At 32.9% G+C, this 20,101-nt stretch overlaps 2 protein-coding genes across 2 annotated transcripts in view; one reads left to right on the top strand and one right to left on the bottom strand.

Moving 5' to 3' along the window:
* Nucleotides 1-2,691: 2,691 nt before the first annotated feature.
* Nucleotides 2,692-16,784, bottom strand: LOC139498676 (tRNA-splicing endonuclease subunit Sen34-like). The gene is made up of 6 exons (XM_071287189.1): nucleotides 16,625-16,784; nucleotides 11,608-11,745; nucleotides 10,456-10,556; nucleotides 5,187-5,400; nucleotides 4,311-4,472; nucleotides 2,692-3,046 (listed from the first exon to the last, which is right to left on the bottom strand). Exons 1-6 carry the CDS (start codon nucleotides 16,689-16,691, stop codon nucleotides 2,859-2,861), a joined length of 870 nt encoding a protein of 289 aa, XP_071143290.1. The 5' UTR covers nucleotides 16,692-16,784; the 3' UTR covers nucleotides 2,692-2,858.
* LOC139498674 (zygotic DNA replication licensing factor mcm3-like) overlaps nucleotides 16,738-20,101 on the top strand; it is a 53,196-nt gene continuing 49,832 nt past the window's right edge. The window contains exon 1 of the mRNA XM_071287187.1: nucleotides 16,738-16,956. Within this exon, the coding sequence (XP_071143288.1) occupies nucleotides 16,888-16,956 (69 nt within the window). The 5' untranslated portion in view covers nucleotides 16,738-16,887. The remainder of the gene's footprint in view (nucleotides 16,957-20,101) is intronic.

The raw sequence follows: 20,101 nt of genomic DNA, 5'->3' as shown, positions 1-20,101 counted from the left end.
CATTTTAGGCTAAGACTAGACTGTTTATATTTTAGGTCAAATTGGGCCTTGAATAACTTTCACTATTGTTAGTACTCTTAGATCTGTACTTTTTGTTATTTGTTTTTTCATGCTTGGTGTTGATTTGATGAGATGAGATCCTTCAAGCTGATTACAACAGTTGAAATAAGTTGGTTTGTAACCTCACTGTCAAAGGTTAGAAGACAGGTTATTGTTTACATTCATGTAACAAGAGTGCACACACTGAAATGTCTCGCCTTCTTTACTTATCATTGATATTATGTTGATAGTCCAAAATATAAAGCTTTATTACAACTGTCACATAAACTTCACATTAACCAAGAAAACTAAACATTGACCAATGAACCATGAAAAGGAGGTCAAGGTCAGATGAACCACACCAGGCAGGCATGTACAGCTAACAATTCTTCAATACAACAAATATAGTTGACCTATTGCATACAGTATAAGAAAAACACACCAAAACACAAACACTTAACTATAACTGAACCATGAAAATGAGGTCAAGGTCAGATGACACCTGCCAGTTGGGCACCTTACAGTCCTTCCATACACCGAATATACTTGACCTGTTGCTTAAAGTATCTGAGACCACCAAAACTTAACCTTGTTCAGTGATCCATGAAATGAGGTCGAGGTCAAGTGAAAACTGTCTGACGGGCATGAGGACCTTGCATGGTATGCACATACCAAATATAGTTATCCTATTACTTATAATAAAAGAGAATTTAACATTACAAAAAATCTTAACTTTTTTTTCAAGTAGTCACTGAACCATGAAAATGAGGTCAAGGACATTGGACATGTGACTGATGGAAACTTCGTTACATGAAGCATCCATATACAAAGAATGAAGCATCCAGGTCTTCCACCTTCTAAAATATAAAGCTTTTAAAAGGAGTTAGCTAAGGACGTCACCGCCGCCACCACTTCCGGATCACTATCCATATGTCAAGCTTTTGGCGAGAAAAGTTGCAGGCTCAACAAAAAACCACATCATTCTCTATATGTCTGTCCCAAGAAAGGAGCCTGTAATCCAGTTGTTGTTGGTTGCTGTCTGCCATATTTGTTTTGCATTGTTTGTTATAAATTTGATTATATATCAGGCCATTGGTTTTCATATTTAAACTGTTTCCCAACTTACCTTTTACAGTTTTCTATTCTTTATGGGTTTTAAAGCTTGCTGTTGAAGGCAATACTTAGACCTATGATGGTTAAATTTTTACTACTTGTAACTATTATGAAGAGTTGTCTCATTGGCACTCATACCACATCTTCTTATATCTATTTGCTCATTGTTGAAGTCTGTATGGTCACCTGTAACAGTAAATGTTTACATCTTTGTCCTTATGTTTTAATTGACAGTTGTCTCATTGAAATCAATACCACATCTCCTTATTTTTTTTTATACTCATAGAGGATGGCACAGAGTATGTATAGAATATTTCAAACTTAGTGTGTGTAAAAACAAATAGGCAATATAAACTCACTTTGACACTTTCTCAAAATTAATAATATCAGGGGTTAAAAAATCCACTAGCCCGACGCCCGGGACTAGATAATTTACGCCTCGGGCAATTAAAATGTGTAATCCGATATGCCCGACGGACTAGTAAGAAAAAATTCTTGACGTTTCCAAAATAGAAAGTGAAAAATCCCTTCATCACTATTCTATGTTAGCCAATTCGATTCAATCAAATCATCTGGGATTCCAAGAATTAGAACTGGTTTGTACAGGTCCTGTTGTACATATTTTAAAAATAGAACAAATAACTCTGGCATGTCTAGGTTGTCTAGTATCATGTGTTGATCGCAATTCTCGTACTTTAAATATCGATTTCTCATATCATGGCTTGGGTTATTGTACATTGCTTATCGTGCCGAGATTTTCAATTAACGGTATTTGGGGGTATGATGTATTGATTGGTATTGACCTGTCTTGTTGCACAACTCTTGAGCACGAAACCATGCAACAAAATATTTCTTAATATTTTAGTACGGGAACCCCAGGAACTTCGTCAGTTTCAAAACGAAAAACGGTAGATGAAAGGAGTAACGAGGCTGAAAATTCACCCCTCAAAAATGCTAAATACGACATGGAAAAGCCGCGGAAAAAAATTAATAGTGTCCAGGACAGAAGGGCTGCCAAGTCTTTAGTCTTTAAACTATTGTTTTTTCTCTTTGATCTTTACAATTTGGCCAAAAAATCACGAATTCACTTCCTGAAAAATTGGCAGAACTGGGACACAATGATTCCCCTGGCAAGGTTGGCTGTTGCTGATGAAAAAAAAAACAGACAATGCTCTGTGAATCAATATTACCGTTAGTTGCCCCAAACACGCAAAAAATATGGGGACAAATAAGTTAGGTTAAGCACCAAAAGAATAAATAACAGATCAACAAAAATTATTAAATACAGTGTATAATGTCTCCTTCAAAACAAAACAAAGGACACCCACTTTGTATTTTGCAGCAAACTCTTGATTTTTAAGGCATGCTAGGGCTAGCAGGTCAGTTTTGATGGACTAGCAGTTCTTCCAACAGAGCTAGTAAAATCCTGCTGCCAATAAGTCCTGGGCTAGTTAGCTGTAACAAAAAATTTTAACCCCTGAATATTTAAGAAGAATCAACAGCCTGACACAATTGTCATGCATTAAACTTTAAAAACAATTTAGATATTTCCTTCTATTCTTATATTTTCAATCTACATTTTCCAATTGTACACATCTCTCTCTCTCTCTGTCCCTAACTTCACAGCATTATCCAATGTATCCATGTATTGCTTGCCTATTTGCTAACAGAGAATACATCTATAAACCAGCAGGTACATTACCCTGTTAAGCTATTCCTGTCCATTGTATCGAGGTGTAAACAACCTGATCATTGTCATCAACAGAACACAATATCACAGTTTTACGAACATTCGATCCCATTCTTGCCAATGATATAAAGTCTGACATGGATATCTGTTGTTTGTATGGCCGACACACAGCTATGTAAAATGAATGGAATTTGGCAGGATCTCCTACAAAGAACAAGTATGTATTGATGACATCCAAAGTGAGAACTCACATACTATAATATTAATTAATTATAATATTCTAGCAAAAGTATTTAAATTTTAAAATAGACACCTCCTCAAACAAATTAAGAGTTGTCTTTCTTTCAACAGTATAGATCTAATGCATAAAAAGAAGAAATAAGCTATTCCTTAAACATCTTCCCCATGTGAAATTGATCAATATACACATTCCCTGCCAGCAAAGCATGATACTACAAAACTTGTTGACATGCAGAACAAGCTTGCATGCCAGATCTAGAAATACAAGGCTTGTTTTTAAACAAAGTCGATTACATCATTTGGTACCAGTAGGTTATGGGAATTTACAGATAAAATAGCTAAATTAACAATTTTAAAGTGAGACCATGGGCAGGACTTAAGAAAATGATTGGATAATTCCTATAATTCTTGAGAAACTATCTAAGATTCTGTTTCTAAAATGATTATCAAATACCAGGTAACTTTTCATTTTTGATAAAAGAAAATCCCCTTAAAGTGCATTTCTCATTATTCAATTCTTCCCAATATGAATACAAAGTTGTCTATTTTAGCAAGGATTTGTATAGTATAGTCCCTATACAAATCCTTGATTTCTCTTTTATAACACCTGTAAGCACAATTAAATTCATCCAAATAGCTGATAAAGGTATGTTACCTTATAAAGTAGTCTATCATCTTTAGAGATCATAGCAAACCACATGTTGATTAAATTTTTTTAAACAATGTGTCTAGAAACGATATAAAAATTGCCAAATAATTAGAGAAAAATTAATAAAAGAAGTTTAAACAATTTTAGCTGTAGAAGATATTTCTATTAATGGAAATTCAGATGACAGAAGTCTGAATTTAATAATTGAAATTAAAATTTCACAACAAAAATCTTCTCAACAAAAATCTTCAACAAATGATTTCTCAGAAATGGAAAAAAAAATGTAGGGTCATGGATTTAACTTGGGTTGATTGTGTAACTTGAACCACATATATTCATGTTTTCCCGTTTAAATAGTTTTACACTAGTAATTTGTAGGGCCCTTTATAGCTTGCTGTGTGTTGCGAGCCAAGACAAGGTAAGACCATATTTTGACCTATAATGGTTTTCTTTTATAAATTCTGACCAGGATGGACAGTTGTCAAATTGGCACTCATACCACACCTTCTTTTATCGAGGTACTTTTATTTGGTTAAGAAATTTTAGAGCACAATTTATAAATTATCTAGTAAATCTCACCTGGATAAACCAAGAAATCTCCACCAAATTTACTTCCTGAGGTTAGATAATGCCCTTTCATCCATAAATCTGTAAATACTTTGTATCTCGTAGTCTCTTTGTCACTGGTAGGATAACTCCATTCAGAGGCACATTCATCTAAAGCTTCATTATATGGACTTTCTACAAATAATGAAAGACTTATTAGACCATCATATACCATGTATTTATTCATCAAAGTTAAACAAAGAGAAAGTTGATTAAAAAAAACTCATCTTTTCAGAAGTGAATCATCAATTAACTTTTAATTTTTAATGCATAGGTCTCCACTACAAGGAGATAGAAATCAAATCTAGACAATTTTCTTGTAATATTTCTTAAGGCAAAGTATACTTAATTGGGCAGTATGAAGTACAAAAATTAATTAACATCATATTAATTACAAAAACAATAATGTTACATGTACTTCAAAAATGTAATTCAAAATTTCAACATAATGGTACATTATATTGCTGAAATTAAAAATTACATGTAGAAAGGGAGACAACTCAATATTTTCATTGCAGAATGTTCTCATTTAGAAAATTGGAAATAATATGGAGCTAAGGAAGAACAAGTACAGGAGTTGGTAATAAAACACAATCTGATAAATATGAAACATGTAATACAAAGAATTAGTTTTAATGTTTAACTAAGAAATAAAGAAAGTTCAAGCAAAAGTCTTCCTTGATGTTTTACTGAAAGCCTTGTTCAATACAACAGATTTGGAAAAAAATATATTAAATTGTTAGCTGTAAATACTTCATGCACAAAAAATCTTAATAAGCATTAAATCAAAGGTAGCCATCCCCTTCAAGCCAATGGTAACCTCATTGAATGAATGACATATTAACTAACCAGTATAAAGTTGTACTAGAGAATTTTTCAGAGCAACTGGAGGTATCTGTATAGTGTCTATATCTATTTCTACATCTAAATCTGTTTCATTGACTGTTTCTCCTGCCTCTTTCTTTCTCTCTATTTCTTCCTTTAGCTTTTTTCTCTTTCCTTCTTTGATCTGATGAAGATTGTGCATCATTTCTTTCCTTCTTTCATCTTTAAAAAGTTCAATCTGAAAATTACAATGACAGTTTTAATTTTGATAGTGACCTTCTAATTATCATTATCACTGGGTTTCTACTCACACAAGCAAAAAGAGAGTCACATATGGAGTAGGATCTGCTTACCCTACTGAAGACCTTAGATGATCCCAGGTTATTGGTTGTGTTTCTATTGCTCAAGATCAGTCTTAAGTTTTCTATATTGTCTTTTGTGTGGTTTTCCATTTTTAGCCATGGCATTGTCAGTTTCTTTTTGACCCATTACTTTGAATATCTCTTTGGTATCTAAGATTGCCTATTTCTTTTTATTCTATTTATTGTACAGATGATGTATTTACTAACCATATTGTAATGTATACCTCTAAATAAAGATCAGACATGTTTTATTAAATATACTTTGAAAAAGTGTCATTGACTCATTGACATTGTTTATTTTAAATGGCAATCAGAATTTGTATTTAAAATGGACAAAGGGGGGTTTTGAAAGATAATATCTTGGGTCTGTGAAAATAAATTGCTAAAATTCTGTTCCTCTATCCCAATGAATAAATAAATTGTTACTAGTCATTTATAGATAAAAATGTTATAGTGGCACCATGGATATATATATGATCAAAGCTATTTAGATTTATAGAAGAAGAAACACCTTTTTTTCGGTATATATCTGTATGTAAACAGGTCATACTAACTGCCGTATAATGTTAGTTTGGTAATGATCTAATCTCTGGCTCTAAAGATAATAAAACTTTAACTGATTTTTTTCTCTTTTCTAGTAATAATACAGGGACATATTCAGCCCCTTTTAAAAGGGGGTTCCAACCATTAATCACCATTCTAAAGTATTGATTGTCAAAAAAATGGAGGGTTTCAAACCCTCTCCCCTAAACCCCTTGATTTGCCACTATAATACCATACTTAAATTGATGCTAACTGATGGAATACATGATTCAAAACATTATATAAAAAATCAATCTAATTAAAAAATGAGCGAGTGAGAGATTTAATTTTAATTAGATTGATAAAAAATAGAAATCAAATCATTATAAAAATAGAAATCAAATCATTATAAAAAAAGAAATCAAATCATTATATAAAAAGAACAATAATAACATTCCAAAATTTCAGTCTTCTATTTTTGGCAATTTAAAATATGTCAATGTCAAATGCCCAATATCTCCTTTTATTCATATTTTAACTTTAAAATATAAAATCAATAGATCATAGGAAGAAAATGTCTATTTAAATATATCTAAAGTATTTAATTTTATCTACCCCCTATATCTAAAGTATTTAAGTGCAAAGTCATAATTACGTCAGGTAAGTAAAAGATAATGAGTTATTTAAAAATGCACTATAAATAATGTTTAGATAAAGCAATGCGCAAGTCACAAAATTTTAATCTATTCACTGCATGAAGTATAATAACAGCTTATTCTCAACCTGAACAGCTGTCACTGAAGAAAATGGCTTACTCTCAACCTGTATACTGAAGAAAATGGCTTACTCTCAACCTGTACACTGAGGAAAAAAGCTTATTCTCAACCTGTATATTGAACATTTGTTGAAGACAATGGCTTATTCTCAACCTGCACACATAGCACAATCTTTTACAGTGTGTCAAATTTGTGAGGCGTCGCCATATCTAAAATGGAAGTGTATAGAATGTGAATTACTATTTTGCAACAATTGTAACGCAAAGTTTCATTCAAAAAGCAAAACTCTCAGTGAACATCATGTATTCGATATAAAAGAATGTGGAACTGAAGCTGCAATGAACGCAATTCACCAAACTGATCTAAAGAGAATACACTGCCAATTACACACAGGTAAAAAATGCTCTGTTTTTTGCAAAGACTGTTTCGTAACAATATGTACTAAATGTATAAAGGAATTGCATAAAGACCATGACTTTTGCGATATAAGTGAAGTGTATGAAGAAAAACTATTAAAAATGAAGAGCTATAAGAATAAAGTTGAATCAAACATAGAATTTTATTCACAGGAGGAAGAAAGACTGCAACAACAGATGTCAACTGGACAAAAATATTATAAGGAAATAAAGGAAAATATAACCAATCAAGAAAACCAAATAAAAAATGCTGTACAAATTCATTTCAAAAAGCTGTTAAGTGAAGTAGATTTCCATTGGGAGCCAAACAAGGAATTTTTGCAAAAACAATTAGCAGCTTTTAGCCAAACCAAAAAGGAGTTAGAGTTGACAAAAAAGGAATTCAGTGAGGCTCTGGATTCCTTTGATGTATCAAAAGTCCTAACAGCAAATATTCAAGTTAATGAACAACCGTTGGAAAAGGCTCGCATTTCATCAACTGATTTAAAAAACTATGAATTCATAAAAGGAAACTTTTCAGATAGTGCTATTTATAGTATTTTTGGTCATATCTACTCAGGTCCAAAATTTGAACTGATGAATACTTATGAAACCAGCACAACCTCCTGGACATCATAAATTTTGTTAGTGGATAATAGTTCTGCTGTCATGGCAAGATTGGTTGAAGATAAACTGCAGAAAGTAAGGATATCAGATGACTGTATAAGCGTTGATACTGAGACCAGCAAAACAGTGTATGACATGGCTATGATGCAAAATGGCACAAACATAATTGTCTCAGAGAAGGGATTTGATTTGAAAATATTACAACTTAGTGACCTCAGTGATATTAAAACATTTTATTCCTTTTCACCGTTTATAACATTAGGTGTCCATGTAAGCAAGAATAATTATGTTTTAGTTGGGATAGTAGAGTCAGAGTCTTTTATAACTTCAAAAGTTAACAGTGTTAGTAGAATTATAGTTCTTAGTACCAGGGGGAAAGTTGAAAATGTGCATGAATTAGATACAGACAATAAAAAGCTTTTTACTCGGCCAATACGAATCAAGACCGATAGTGAAAAAAATATTTACATTGTTGATTTAGTAAGCATTTCATCAGAAGGGAGATTAGTATCAATTAACTGGACAGGAAATCTTAATTGGATCTATGCTGGAAATGAAATTTTTGAAAATATTTTTCCAAGGGATGTTGAAATAACTTCAACTGGCTCTATTCTAGTTTCTGATGGGACAAATCATGCTATTCATCATTTAAGCCAAGATGGAGTATTAATTTGGTGTAAAACATTAGATGGTTTAGGAATTCGATCACCAAACTGTTTAAACATGACTGAAGGCTTAAATATTAGTAACTAACTAAAAATAAATTGACAGCTAATAACCTCAAAACAATACATTTCTTTATACATAATTTAAAAGCAGTGTAAGGCAGGTAGTTCAAACATGATATTGTACTCAAGTAATTGTTTATTAACCAGAGCACCCTTTTTTTTTACTGAATTTCCTTAACAGTTTGAGCCATAACCCCCTGAAGCCAATCCTAGCCATCCCTTTCTGGTATGGAAACTTATGGTATTATTTCAGGGAGATCCATACACTGTTCGGAAGTTCCAAAAGTTATTATATGAAAACAAGAAAAATGCTTATTTGGGACTTTTTTGGCTACTTATTCGTTATTCTTATAGGACCATAACCCCCAAAATTCAATCCCAACCTCCCTTTTTGTGGTTATAAACCTTGTTTTTAAATTTCATAGATTTATTGTAATACTTTTACAAAATCTCTAGTATTACAAGTACTCCTACAACAAATAAACCGCTTCGCTGAGCGCAGCTTGATACAACTGCAGAGGTCTGTTGTCAGACTATATACAAACAAGAGGCTGTCACAACGACAGCTATCGGATTTATTAACATTTATTTGTGTCCTGCCAAATCACAAGAACCATAACTGATGAATGGTGAAAGTGAAAATCGTCAATATCAAATTTGACCTCCATTTTGTCATCAGTATCAACATATTAAAATTTGAAAAGCTTAGGTTGAATGGTTCATGGGTAAATGCAACAACATGAATGGAAATGCCATTTTTCAATCTTTCAAGAACCATAACTCCTGAATGGTAAAAGTCAAAATCTACATTATTGAACTTGACCTCCATTTTGTCATCAGTAACAACATATTTAAATTTGAAAAGCTTTGGTTGAACGGATCATGAGTAAATGCACAGACAACATTTGGTTGCCGCCGCCCGACCGACCGCCCAGCCACCCGCCGTACATCCCCAAATCAATAAGCGACATTTTTGTCACAAAAATCTGGTTAAAAATGTAAAGTTCCACACATAACAGAAATTTATGAAAACAAGAATGTGTCCAAAGTACACGGATGCCCCACTGGCACTATCATTTTCCATGTTCAATGGACCGCGAAATTGGATAAAAAATATAATTAGGCATTAAAATTAGAAAGATAATATCATAGGGAACATGTGTACTAAGTTTCAAGTTGATTGGACTTCAACTTCATCAAAAACTACCTTGACCAAAAACTTTAACCTGAAACATGCACTTTCATTTTCTATGTTCAGTGGACTGTGAAATTGGGGTCAAAAGTTTAATTTGGCTTGAAAATTAGAAAGATCATATCATAAGGAACATGTGTACTAAGTTTCAAGTTGAATGGACTTCAACTTCATCAAAAACTACCTTGACCAAAAACTTTAACCTGAAACATGCACTTTCATTTTCTATGTTCAGTGGACCGTGAAATTGGGCTCAAAAGTTTAATTTGGCTTTAAAATTAGAAAGATCATATCATAAGGAACATGTGTACTAGGTTTCAAGTTGATTGGACTTCAACTTCATCAAAAACTACCTTGACCAAAAACTTTAACCTGAAGCGGGACAGACGGACGAACGAACGGACGGACCAACAGACGCACAGACCAGAAAACATAATGCCCCTCTACTATCATAGGTGGAGCATAAAAATTACTTATATAAGTAGTACCCCTGACTGACAGCATAACATAATATGTCTTGTAGAGAGGTGTATAAAAATTAGACATGGTTTTTTTCATGCTGTCAAAGATTTATGGTTAAAAATGAAAGCATTTCATGTTTTGAACTAAATGTTTTCAAACAGTATGCCCTGAAAAAAAAGTTCCAGTTTTCATAGATTACAATGTATCAATTTTCCATTTATATGGTTACCTGCTCCTTGTACAAATCTGATCTTAGTTTTTCATGCTCTTTGACCTGTTCAGGTGTTGACTCCAGTAAGTTTTCTTTTGGTTTTACCAACAGACACACACCTTCAATGATCAAATAAAAATGCATGCACATTTGCTGTTATTAAACATTTTATCAGTAATTTGTACATTTTCCCTTTGATCATACTGCCTAATGTTTTTCAGATCATGGACAGGATTTGATACTGATGTCATGTATAAGTGCTGCAATGTCCTGTGTTCAAGGCCATCTGCGTAAATTTATCAATGAAATGCATGCGACTTCATTCATCATTCATACAATCATACAATCAAACAACTATCCCCACATTTTGTACGTGTTACAGTAGTTTTACTAACTATTTCATTTTATTTCAACCCAAAATAAATACAGTTATACCCTAGCTGGCTTGCTTGATATTCTTGTTAATAAAGTCAGTTACAAAAACAAAAATGTCTTTATTCTATATGTATTAGATTGATAAACATTTCTATACAGCTCATTGTTCATGATAATATATTTTCAAATGCAGTCATGACATTACAACTGCTTTGAGTCAAAAGGTATAATGTCATCAGTTGTATATTACTTTAAAATTGAACAGAGCTTGACAAACTGAATACAGTGATTTTCCTTATGTTTAAGGGAAGGGGCCCAGGGCCCATGGAATTGGGAATATAAGTTCGTGAAATGTTGGATTTGCGGAAAATATATTAGTTCGCACCAGCCACGTGCAATTTGGTCCCAAAGAAAATTTTGAAAAATTAAGAGCAAAATTCTGCATTCTGAGAAGGAATAAGTTTTAATTGCATAAATTGTGGACAATTTCAAGAGATTTTTAAACAAAATACCACATTAAGACACCAACAAAACCTTACAATGATGTCTATATACAATTGAGAATTTTAGAGCTGAAAATTGGAAAAAAGAACATATTTCTCATTGAGACAGGGGCCCATATTCGGACCCAAATAAGAGGGTTGTAAAATCACTGGAATACTAACCAGACTCCAAGATGTAGAAACATGAATTTTACTATTCAAAACCTATAAAATCATTCAATGAGAATAAATTTTTCAAATCACTGAATAAGAACTCTGAACTATCGTGGGGTTTATTTGCTTAATGTAATACCTTTTTGTAGTAACATTGTGGTTTCCTCTGGAAGTAACTGTAAAGGTAGCCCAAGTTGGTTGTTCTGTCGAGGTAAACGTGGAAGACATCCCACCAATGATCCAACAATTCTCCATTCCTCCCTCAATGTCACAGAATCTATCAAGGTACAAAATGTTATAAATCATCAACCCAATCAAATGTGAAATGACAAGGGTCAATCAATGTTACATTTGTCTCAAATCAGTTTAAATTTATACAATAATAGAGCTGCTGAATGTACTATGACACTGAAATAAATGCTTTTAACAATAACACCAAGATTTTTTTTTCAGTAAATTGTCAAGTTATTACTGCTTAATTTTATTATTTATAAGTTGGAAATGGTGTCTTCATCTGGTTAAAAACTTATTTTGAGATAAGATGTTAACGTTATCACACATAATAAATTGATGGCATATATGTGTTTCTCATGTATATGGAAATAATATCATGCACCAATTCATATCAATCTGTGAAAAGTCAAAATCATTATGCCCATTCCATATAGTATCTATACGAAAACTATAAAACGTCAAGGGATAACAATATCATTAAATGTGAAAAAAAAATGAAAAATTCTTCAAAGCCTAAAGTCTCTATATACAAATAACTGAAAAATCATTTCATTAAACAAAATCAAGGTGTCTGAAGGGTATATATATATAGTTTAAAAACACAATTCTTATTTGAAGAAATACCTCTTATGACATTCTTCCATTAAACATTTTATTTAGTGATTCACATAGCCACAATGTAGTTTAATTACCATCTTTATTACAGTTTCCAAGAATAGATATTCATGATACTGTTGTTGTTCAATCATAATTGTTTCTGGTACTTTTAGTGAGGAAGTGTCAACAATTAGCACAATACAAATATTTTTCATCCCCAATCCAGGGATGATTCCACTATATAGTTTAGGGCCGCTTAACGGCCCTTAAATTGGCCAGCGGCCCCCAAAAATTGTTTGTAAATATTAATTCCCAATTCAGGAAAATAAAACAAAAATCGGTAATTCACCGATTACGGCAACTATAATTTTTCATAATTTGTCGTCAAAATGTTGTAAAATCCGGATAAGAATGCTGACTATGATCGCATTTTATTAACAACGATTTAATTTAATTATGTCAACATTAGGTAAACAATTTTGGCGGCCGGATTCAATTGAAGTTAAAATGTTATGGGAGAATTTGGTTTCGTAAAAGTAGATTGCTCAGCACGTTGATCAAAAATATGCTTTTTGTCAAAATGGGTGTCAAAACAGACCTTGGCAAAGAGCAAATTCAAATTTTGATAGAACATTGATGAATGAATTTTAATGGTAAAAGCAGATTACCCAGAAGAGCCGGTTATGTAATGTGGTTAAAACTTGTTTTGTAAAAGATTTTTTTTTATATTTTGCTCTTTTTTCCGCAAAAGACAAAAGTTTGAGCGTTTTTGAAAATATTGTTGATGATAGACCATTCGTGAAATGAGACCCCCCTGAAATACGATGTCATCATTTTGGAACTGTTGCAAAAGATATGTAAATAATCCAAATAATTTTAAAGTTCACTGGTTCAATTGCTTTAAATATCTTATCAATTAAATATATATACTTTTGTAATTGCTTTTCTAAATTCGACAGTTGGCCAGTTCTATTTGAAATAGTACATTTAAATCAAGGTAAGTTTATAAAGATGATCTGTTGAAAAATTACCCAATGGGTGATTTATTTCAGTGGTTAATATGGCAAGCCGTTTTGCTATTTAATCTAATTTCAAGATATCTCATAAACTTTATCAGATATCTTATATAATAGTTCATCAGATATTTGATATAGTTTGAAATATATCTTATAAAGTTTATAAGATATCTTATATAGTTCACGATATATCTTAAATAATTTATGAGATATCTTATAGTTTATAAGATATCTCATATAATTTTCTTTATCAGATATCTTATAAATTATATTAGATATCTTATAAACTATATAAGATATCTTATATAAAGTAAATTTGTAAGATATCTTATATAAAGTATATTTGTAAGATATCTTATATAAAGTATATTTGTAAGATATCTTATATAATGTATATGTAAGATATATATTTTAAAATCGATATTTGATATCTTCTATATTATTAAAGATATCGTATATAAATTATACGATATTTCATATGATTTTCTTAATATGATATCCAAATTATATAAGATCATGAAGATATCTTATACAAAACATATTTGTAAGATATTTCATATACTTCAAGATATCTTCAATATATCTTATATATTATATGAGATATCTTATATATTACATAAGATATCTTATATATTATGAGATAATTTGAAATTCGAATAAATAGCTAAACGGCTTGCCATAGGTTTATGTCAGCTGGTACTCGAGTTGTGGTATATATGTTTTTGTAATAGGCCTCGTTTACCAAAGTTAAGATGATAGTGCATCATATGCAATGATATTCATGTATTACAACTTCCCTAGTCTGAATCCAATAATTTCTTCAATCAGTATACAGGTGAAATTAACTTAATATTCATTTTCCGTTTTTACAGGAAAATGATATTATTTCGTCTTAGATTGTATGCATAAAAAAATCCCAATTGGGATAAAAATTCCCAATTTGATATTCAAGGGACCCATTTAAAAACACCTGGAATCATCCCTGCAATCAGACATCTTTAAACTGATGTAATTCCACTCATCCTTCAGGGGTTAAAAAATCCACTAGCCCGACGCCCGGGACTAGATCATTTACACCTCGGGCAATTAAAATGTGTAATCTGATATGCCCGACGGACTAGTAAAAAAATACTTCTTGACGTTTCCAAAATAAAAAAAAAATCCCTTCATCACTATTCTCTGTTAGCCAATTCGATTAAATTAAATCCTCTGGGATTCCAAGAATTGAACTGGTTTGTACAGGTCCTGTTGTACATATTTTAAAAATAGAACAAATAACTCTGGCATGTCTGGGTGGCCTGGTATCATGTGTTGATCGCAATTCTCGTACTTTAAATATCGATTTCTCATACCATGGCTTGGGGTATTGTACATTGCTTATCGTGCCGATATTTTCAATTAACGGTATTTGGGGGTATGATGTATTGATTGGTATTGACCTGTTTTGTTGCACAGCTCTTGAGCACGAAACCATGCAACAAAATATTTCTTAATATTTTAGTACGGGAACCCAAGGAACTTCGTCAGTTTCAAAACGAAAAACGGTAGATGAAAGGAGTAACGAGGCTGAAAATTCATCCCACAAAAATGCTAAATACGACAGGGAAAAGCCGCGGAAAAAAATTAATGGTGTCCAGGACAGAAGGGCTGCCAAGTCTTTAGCGCGAGACTCAAACATGTTCATGCTTATTTGGCGGCATTTTCCTTTGAACTATTGTTTTTTCTCTTTCATCTTTACAATTTGGCCAAAAAATCACGCATTCACTTCCTGAAAAGTTGGCAGAACTGGGACACAATGATTCCCCTGGCAAGGTTGGCTGTTGCTGATGAAAAGACAGACAATGCTCTGTGAATATTGCCGTTAGTTGCGCCAAACATGCAAAAAAAAAGTCTGCTTTGAATATGGGAACAACTGAGTTAGGTTAAGCACCAAAAGAATAAACAACAGATCAACAAAAATGATTAAATACAGTGTATAATGTCTCCTTCAAAACAAAGGACACCCACTTTGTATTTTGCAGCAAACTCTTGATTTTTAAGGCATACTAGGGCTAGCAGGTCAGTTTTGATGGACTAGCAGTTCTTCCAACAGAGCTAGTAAAATCCTGCTGCCAATAAGTCCTGGGCTAGTTAGCTGTAACAAAAATTTTTAACCCCTGATCCTTCTTTAAATTTTATAAATGAGGTACCAAAAGAAAGAAGAATGATTAATCTTTCAAATTGTGATAATTTCATTATGACATAATTATTACCGTACATAATTAATTGTTATGTAATTAGTTGCTATATTGTGATGTCCATACTTGAATGAATTTAGCTTCTTTGTTATATTGCATCCCAAAATATTTTATAGATTCTTGCACAACACAGTTTGACCTCCAAAACTATGTCTCAGATTTTTCCTATTGTATTTCATTCTCTCATAAATCTTCAATGAAGTTTGCAACATCAATTCATAAGAGATCACTAAATTCAATTGGATATAAAATTTGTTCTATTGATGATTTTGGAAATCTGAGACACAGTTTTGGAGGTCAAGCTGTGATGTACAAGAATCTATAAAATATTTTGGGAAATACCTTTTTGTGTTAACGTGTTATGGCACTTTTAAAGGTGTTGTTAACTGTTATCTGAGATCAATTTAAGCTGTTAACTGTTTTCAACCCACTTTGTTAACTGTTATCAGCATTTTTGCAATTTTTGTTAACTGTTTTTGCCAAAATTGAGGTAATTTGTTAACATGTTAACAGACCCCCTATCCCCCCCTCATTATTATTTGGACTAAGACTCAACCAGAAAAGATATAGACTAGCTGATATAGTGGTAGCTGCGGAAGCTATGGTTCCGCATGTCCGCAAATAGTCGAAAAATAACATAAGGACCTAAGAGCTACGGTTCCGCAGCTAATATAGTGGTATTTCTTTTCCAAACTTGTTATTGCCAACAGCAAAATTTGTATAAATGAAATGCCCCATACTTCTAGAGGCGTTAGAGACTCATTTGGGGGGAAACAAACATGAAAAGTTTGCCTTGTTTTTGTTGTTTTTGTTGTGTTGGTGTCTTGTTCACTTTTGGCTTATCTTCTTGGAATTTTACATATTTCCTCTGCAATCTTAATAGCTGAGTTCTAATGCATGATAGATTTATTGGTTCCAGTCCTTACTTTCAATTTAATTATAGCAAGGATTTGTATACCATTATTTTATAGTGCAAGACTACAAAATAATTTATACTTTTTTGGCACCTATGCCTATGGTGTTTTGGTGGGTTTTTTTTTTAATTTCACTTTTCACGATGTTATTTCAATACCTTTAGCACTCCATACAAATACATTTTGGTTCTGTAAATATATTTTGATTCTGCAACGATCAGACATTACATTTTCCAACGATTTTTAAAAGAAAGACAGAAAAATCTACTTTCAGTTTCACAAAAAGATAGAGAAGTTACGAACGGAAACCACGTGGAATAAATATACTAAAAATAACTCCCATGTGACATGAACGGCGGGAAATTACAGCATTACCTCCACAAAGAAACAAGAACCTAGGAAAATAACATTGTCGAGGAAAATGGCAGCAGAAATAGATCAGCGAATAATAGAAATACAGAGAGAATATCTTGATTTCCTTGATGATGGAGTAAGTATATTAAAAAACGATGCTGTAACTTTCCTGAAAAATAACTTATTATTTGTCAATCACTGACTAATATTTAGTTCAGCATTTTACTTTTCATTGATTATCACTGACATCAGACATCACTCAGTAATATCAGTAAAAGGATACAAAAACCATGAATCGTTTGATTCCTTTCATCGGTGAACGAGTTATTTACTTCAGTAGATCACTCAAACTCGGACTGAAACTGAAAGACATCTGTCATGATCAATGGACAAAGCATGCAATAGAAGTTAATTATAGTCTAAATAAGGGGCAGCCTCGATGTTCCAACACCCCGTTAGTCCGACACGCCATTGGTCCGACACCCCACTAGTCCGACACCCCATTGGTCCGACACCCCACTGGTCCGACTCCCCATTTGTCCGACACCCCATTAGTCCGACGCCCCATTGATTGTATATTGTTTGTCCTATTATATAGATCTCTATATTGTATTTGAAATAAACACAAATTCAGGAATTTTGCAACTTAGATCGAGGGCATCTTCGCTAGCCAAGGGTTACGATCCACCCTTGGCGGATTGAGCCAACATTTGTGAAAACAATGTTTCGCCACCTGCCGGAAGATTTAAGTCACGCCCATTCCAAATACATTATTCTTGACCAATGGTAGCACTTGAACTCTTCAATTCGAAGGTAAAAAGACGGTAGTGTCCAGATTCTACACACTTGGTAAAGCCGGAAACGAAAATATACGTCAACATTCATGCATTTGTGCATGAAACATACACAGGAACTTCTATTAGTTGATTAAAAACATTCAAGTTGTCACTAAATATAGTCGTATTTTTAGGGATGTAAAGACTTGTAGCACAATAAACACGTGGCAATTGTTTACAAACACTTTCCACATTTACAGGTGATCATGTTAAAGGCGCTTTTTGATTGGATGCAGCAAGTTTCGACTGCAACCAATAAAAATCCTTACCCTGTGTCTCCGAAATTTTATCTCAATCCGCCAAGGGTGAAGAGAGCGGGAGTGGATCGTAACCCTTGGCTAGCGAAGATGAGATCGAGGGATACCCCTAGAGTATCTCTATTAAAGGCAAAATAAAAAATCGACCTGTAAGTATACAAGAAAAAATGACATTACAAATGTTCAAGTAAAACAATCACTATATATTTTTGTTAAGGAGCCAGCTGAGGCACGCATCCGGGTGCAGGAGTTTATCGCTGCATTGAAAACCCATAAGTGGCCTTCGGCTGCTGTCTGTTCTTTGGTCGGGTTGTCTCTTGCTCAATTTGACAATTAAGAAAAATAAAAGTTGTTCAAAACAAAAACTCCGACTCACAACCTGCAATGTAACTAGTTCATCTGGAAGGATATAAACAACACTACAAAGAAAGTCCCATAAGAAGATCGGTATATTCTTACTTGTTACCGGTATTCGAATGTGCAATAGTAGTTTCACGAAACCAGGAAAAAGAACCATGTACATGTATATTATCACAAAAAAGCATCTATAGCTAGGCCAGGTATTAAAATATCAACAAAATAAATGCAGGTTTAATTTTTGGAGTAACTTGAATGTTATGGCAATTCTGACGTGTTTGTTTTCATATGCCGGTCAAAACTATGACGGGACTTACATTTATTATGGTATACAAATTACCATCTGTCAGTCTGTCTGTCCATCTGTCTGTCCGGCGTAATCATGTCACACCGTAACCTGAGAACGACTTATACAAATTGCATGAAACCTAATATAGTTGTTTTTTATGATGGTCAAACGATCTGTATACTTTTTGGTGAAAATAAAAATTACGGGACTTTGTAACTGAAAAAGGGGGTGTTTTTTTCACATGTCACGCCGTATCTCAATAGCCATTTATGATTATCGCTAAAACATTTCTTAGTTATATTAATCTAAAGATCTGTATACTTTTTGGTTACAATTCAAAATTTTATTTTTGAGTTATTGAGTTTTTGTAAAAAAAGAAAAGAGGGGGGGGGGCGAGGGTTCTCACATGTACCGCCGTATCTCAAAAAGGATTTATGATTATTGCTTAACACCTTACACTTCTTAGGGTGCAATCAACAGTTTTTTTCTATGACGTCATATTTTGAGGGACCATGTATAAGTGACCCTTAGTGGTGGACTGATTAATAAGGATACCTGTAACATTAAATTATTTAAATTAAGAGTTTATTAAGAATTCTAGAAAATGGAAAGGTTTAGACCATGGGATGTTACTCCAGTGTTGTCATTAGTTTTCTTCTTAAAAAAAGGCTTTCCATTGGCCAAAAACTATTTTGTGATTATGTATGTATAGTCACACCACTGTGATCATGTTATGTATGTGTGGTTAAACCCGTGATCATGTATTTATTTGTCACAACACTGTGATTATGTATGTATGGTTACACACCTGTGATCATGTATGTATGGTCACACCACTGTGATCATGTTATGTATGTGTGATTAAACCCGTGATCATGTATGTATGGTCACAACACTGTGATCATGTATGTATGGTTACAACACTCAAGCATTGTGGTTTTCAAACTTGTTTATGTAATGGTCAATGTGCTGTTACCATTCTGGAAAAGTTAAATTATTGTTGTCATTTTATAATTATCAATGTTGTGTTACCATTCTGGAATAGTCAATCTAAGGATACTTTTGAAAGATCAATTAAATGATAATTAACACTACATTTACCATTCTGGAATGGTAACACTACATCGACCATTCTGGAATGGTAACACTACATTGACCATTCTGGAATGGTAACACTACACTACATCCACCATTCTGGAATGGTAACACTACATCGACCATTCTGGAATGGTAACACTACATCGACCATTCTGGAATGGTAACACTACATCGACCATTCTGGAATGGTAATACTACATTGACCATTCTGGAATGGTAACACTACATCGACCATTCTGGAATGGTAACACTACATCGACCATGGTAACAGCACATTGACTTTTCTGGAATGGTCAAACACTGCTACCACATTGATAATTCTTTGATGCTATATTAACTGTATTTGGAAACAGTATTTAGGGTAATTTAAACAAGCTGAATATCACTGTCTTTTCTGTAGATGGTATGCAATTTCCAATAATTTCTTGGAACACAAACTAGGAA

The sequence above is a fragment of the Mytilus edulis genome, chromosome 12, assembly GCF_963676685.1.
Source record: "Mytilus edulis chromosome 12, xbMytEdul2.2, whole genome shotgun sequence".
Lineage (NCBI taxonomy): Eukaryota > Metazoa > Mollusca > Bivalvia > Mytilida > Mytilidae > Mytilus > Mytilus edulis.
This window is presented reverse-complemented; position numbering and strand designations above follow the sequence as displayed.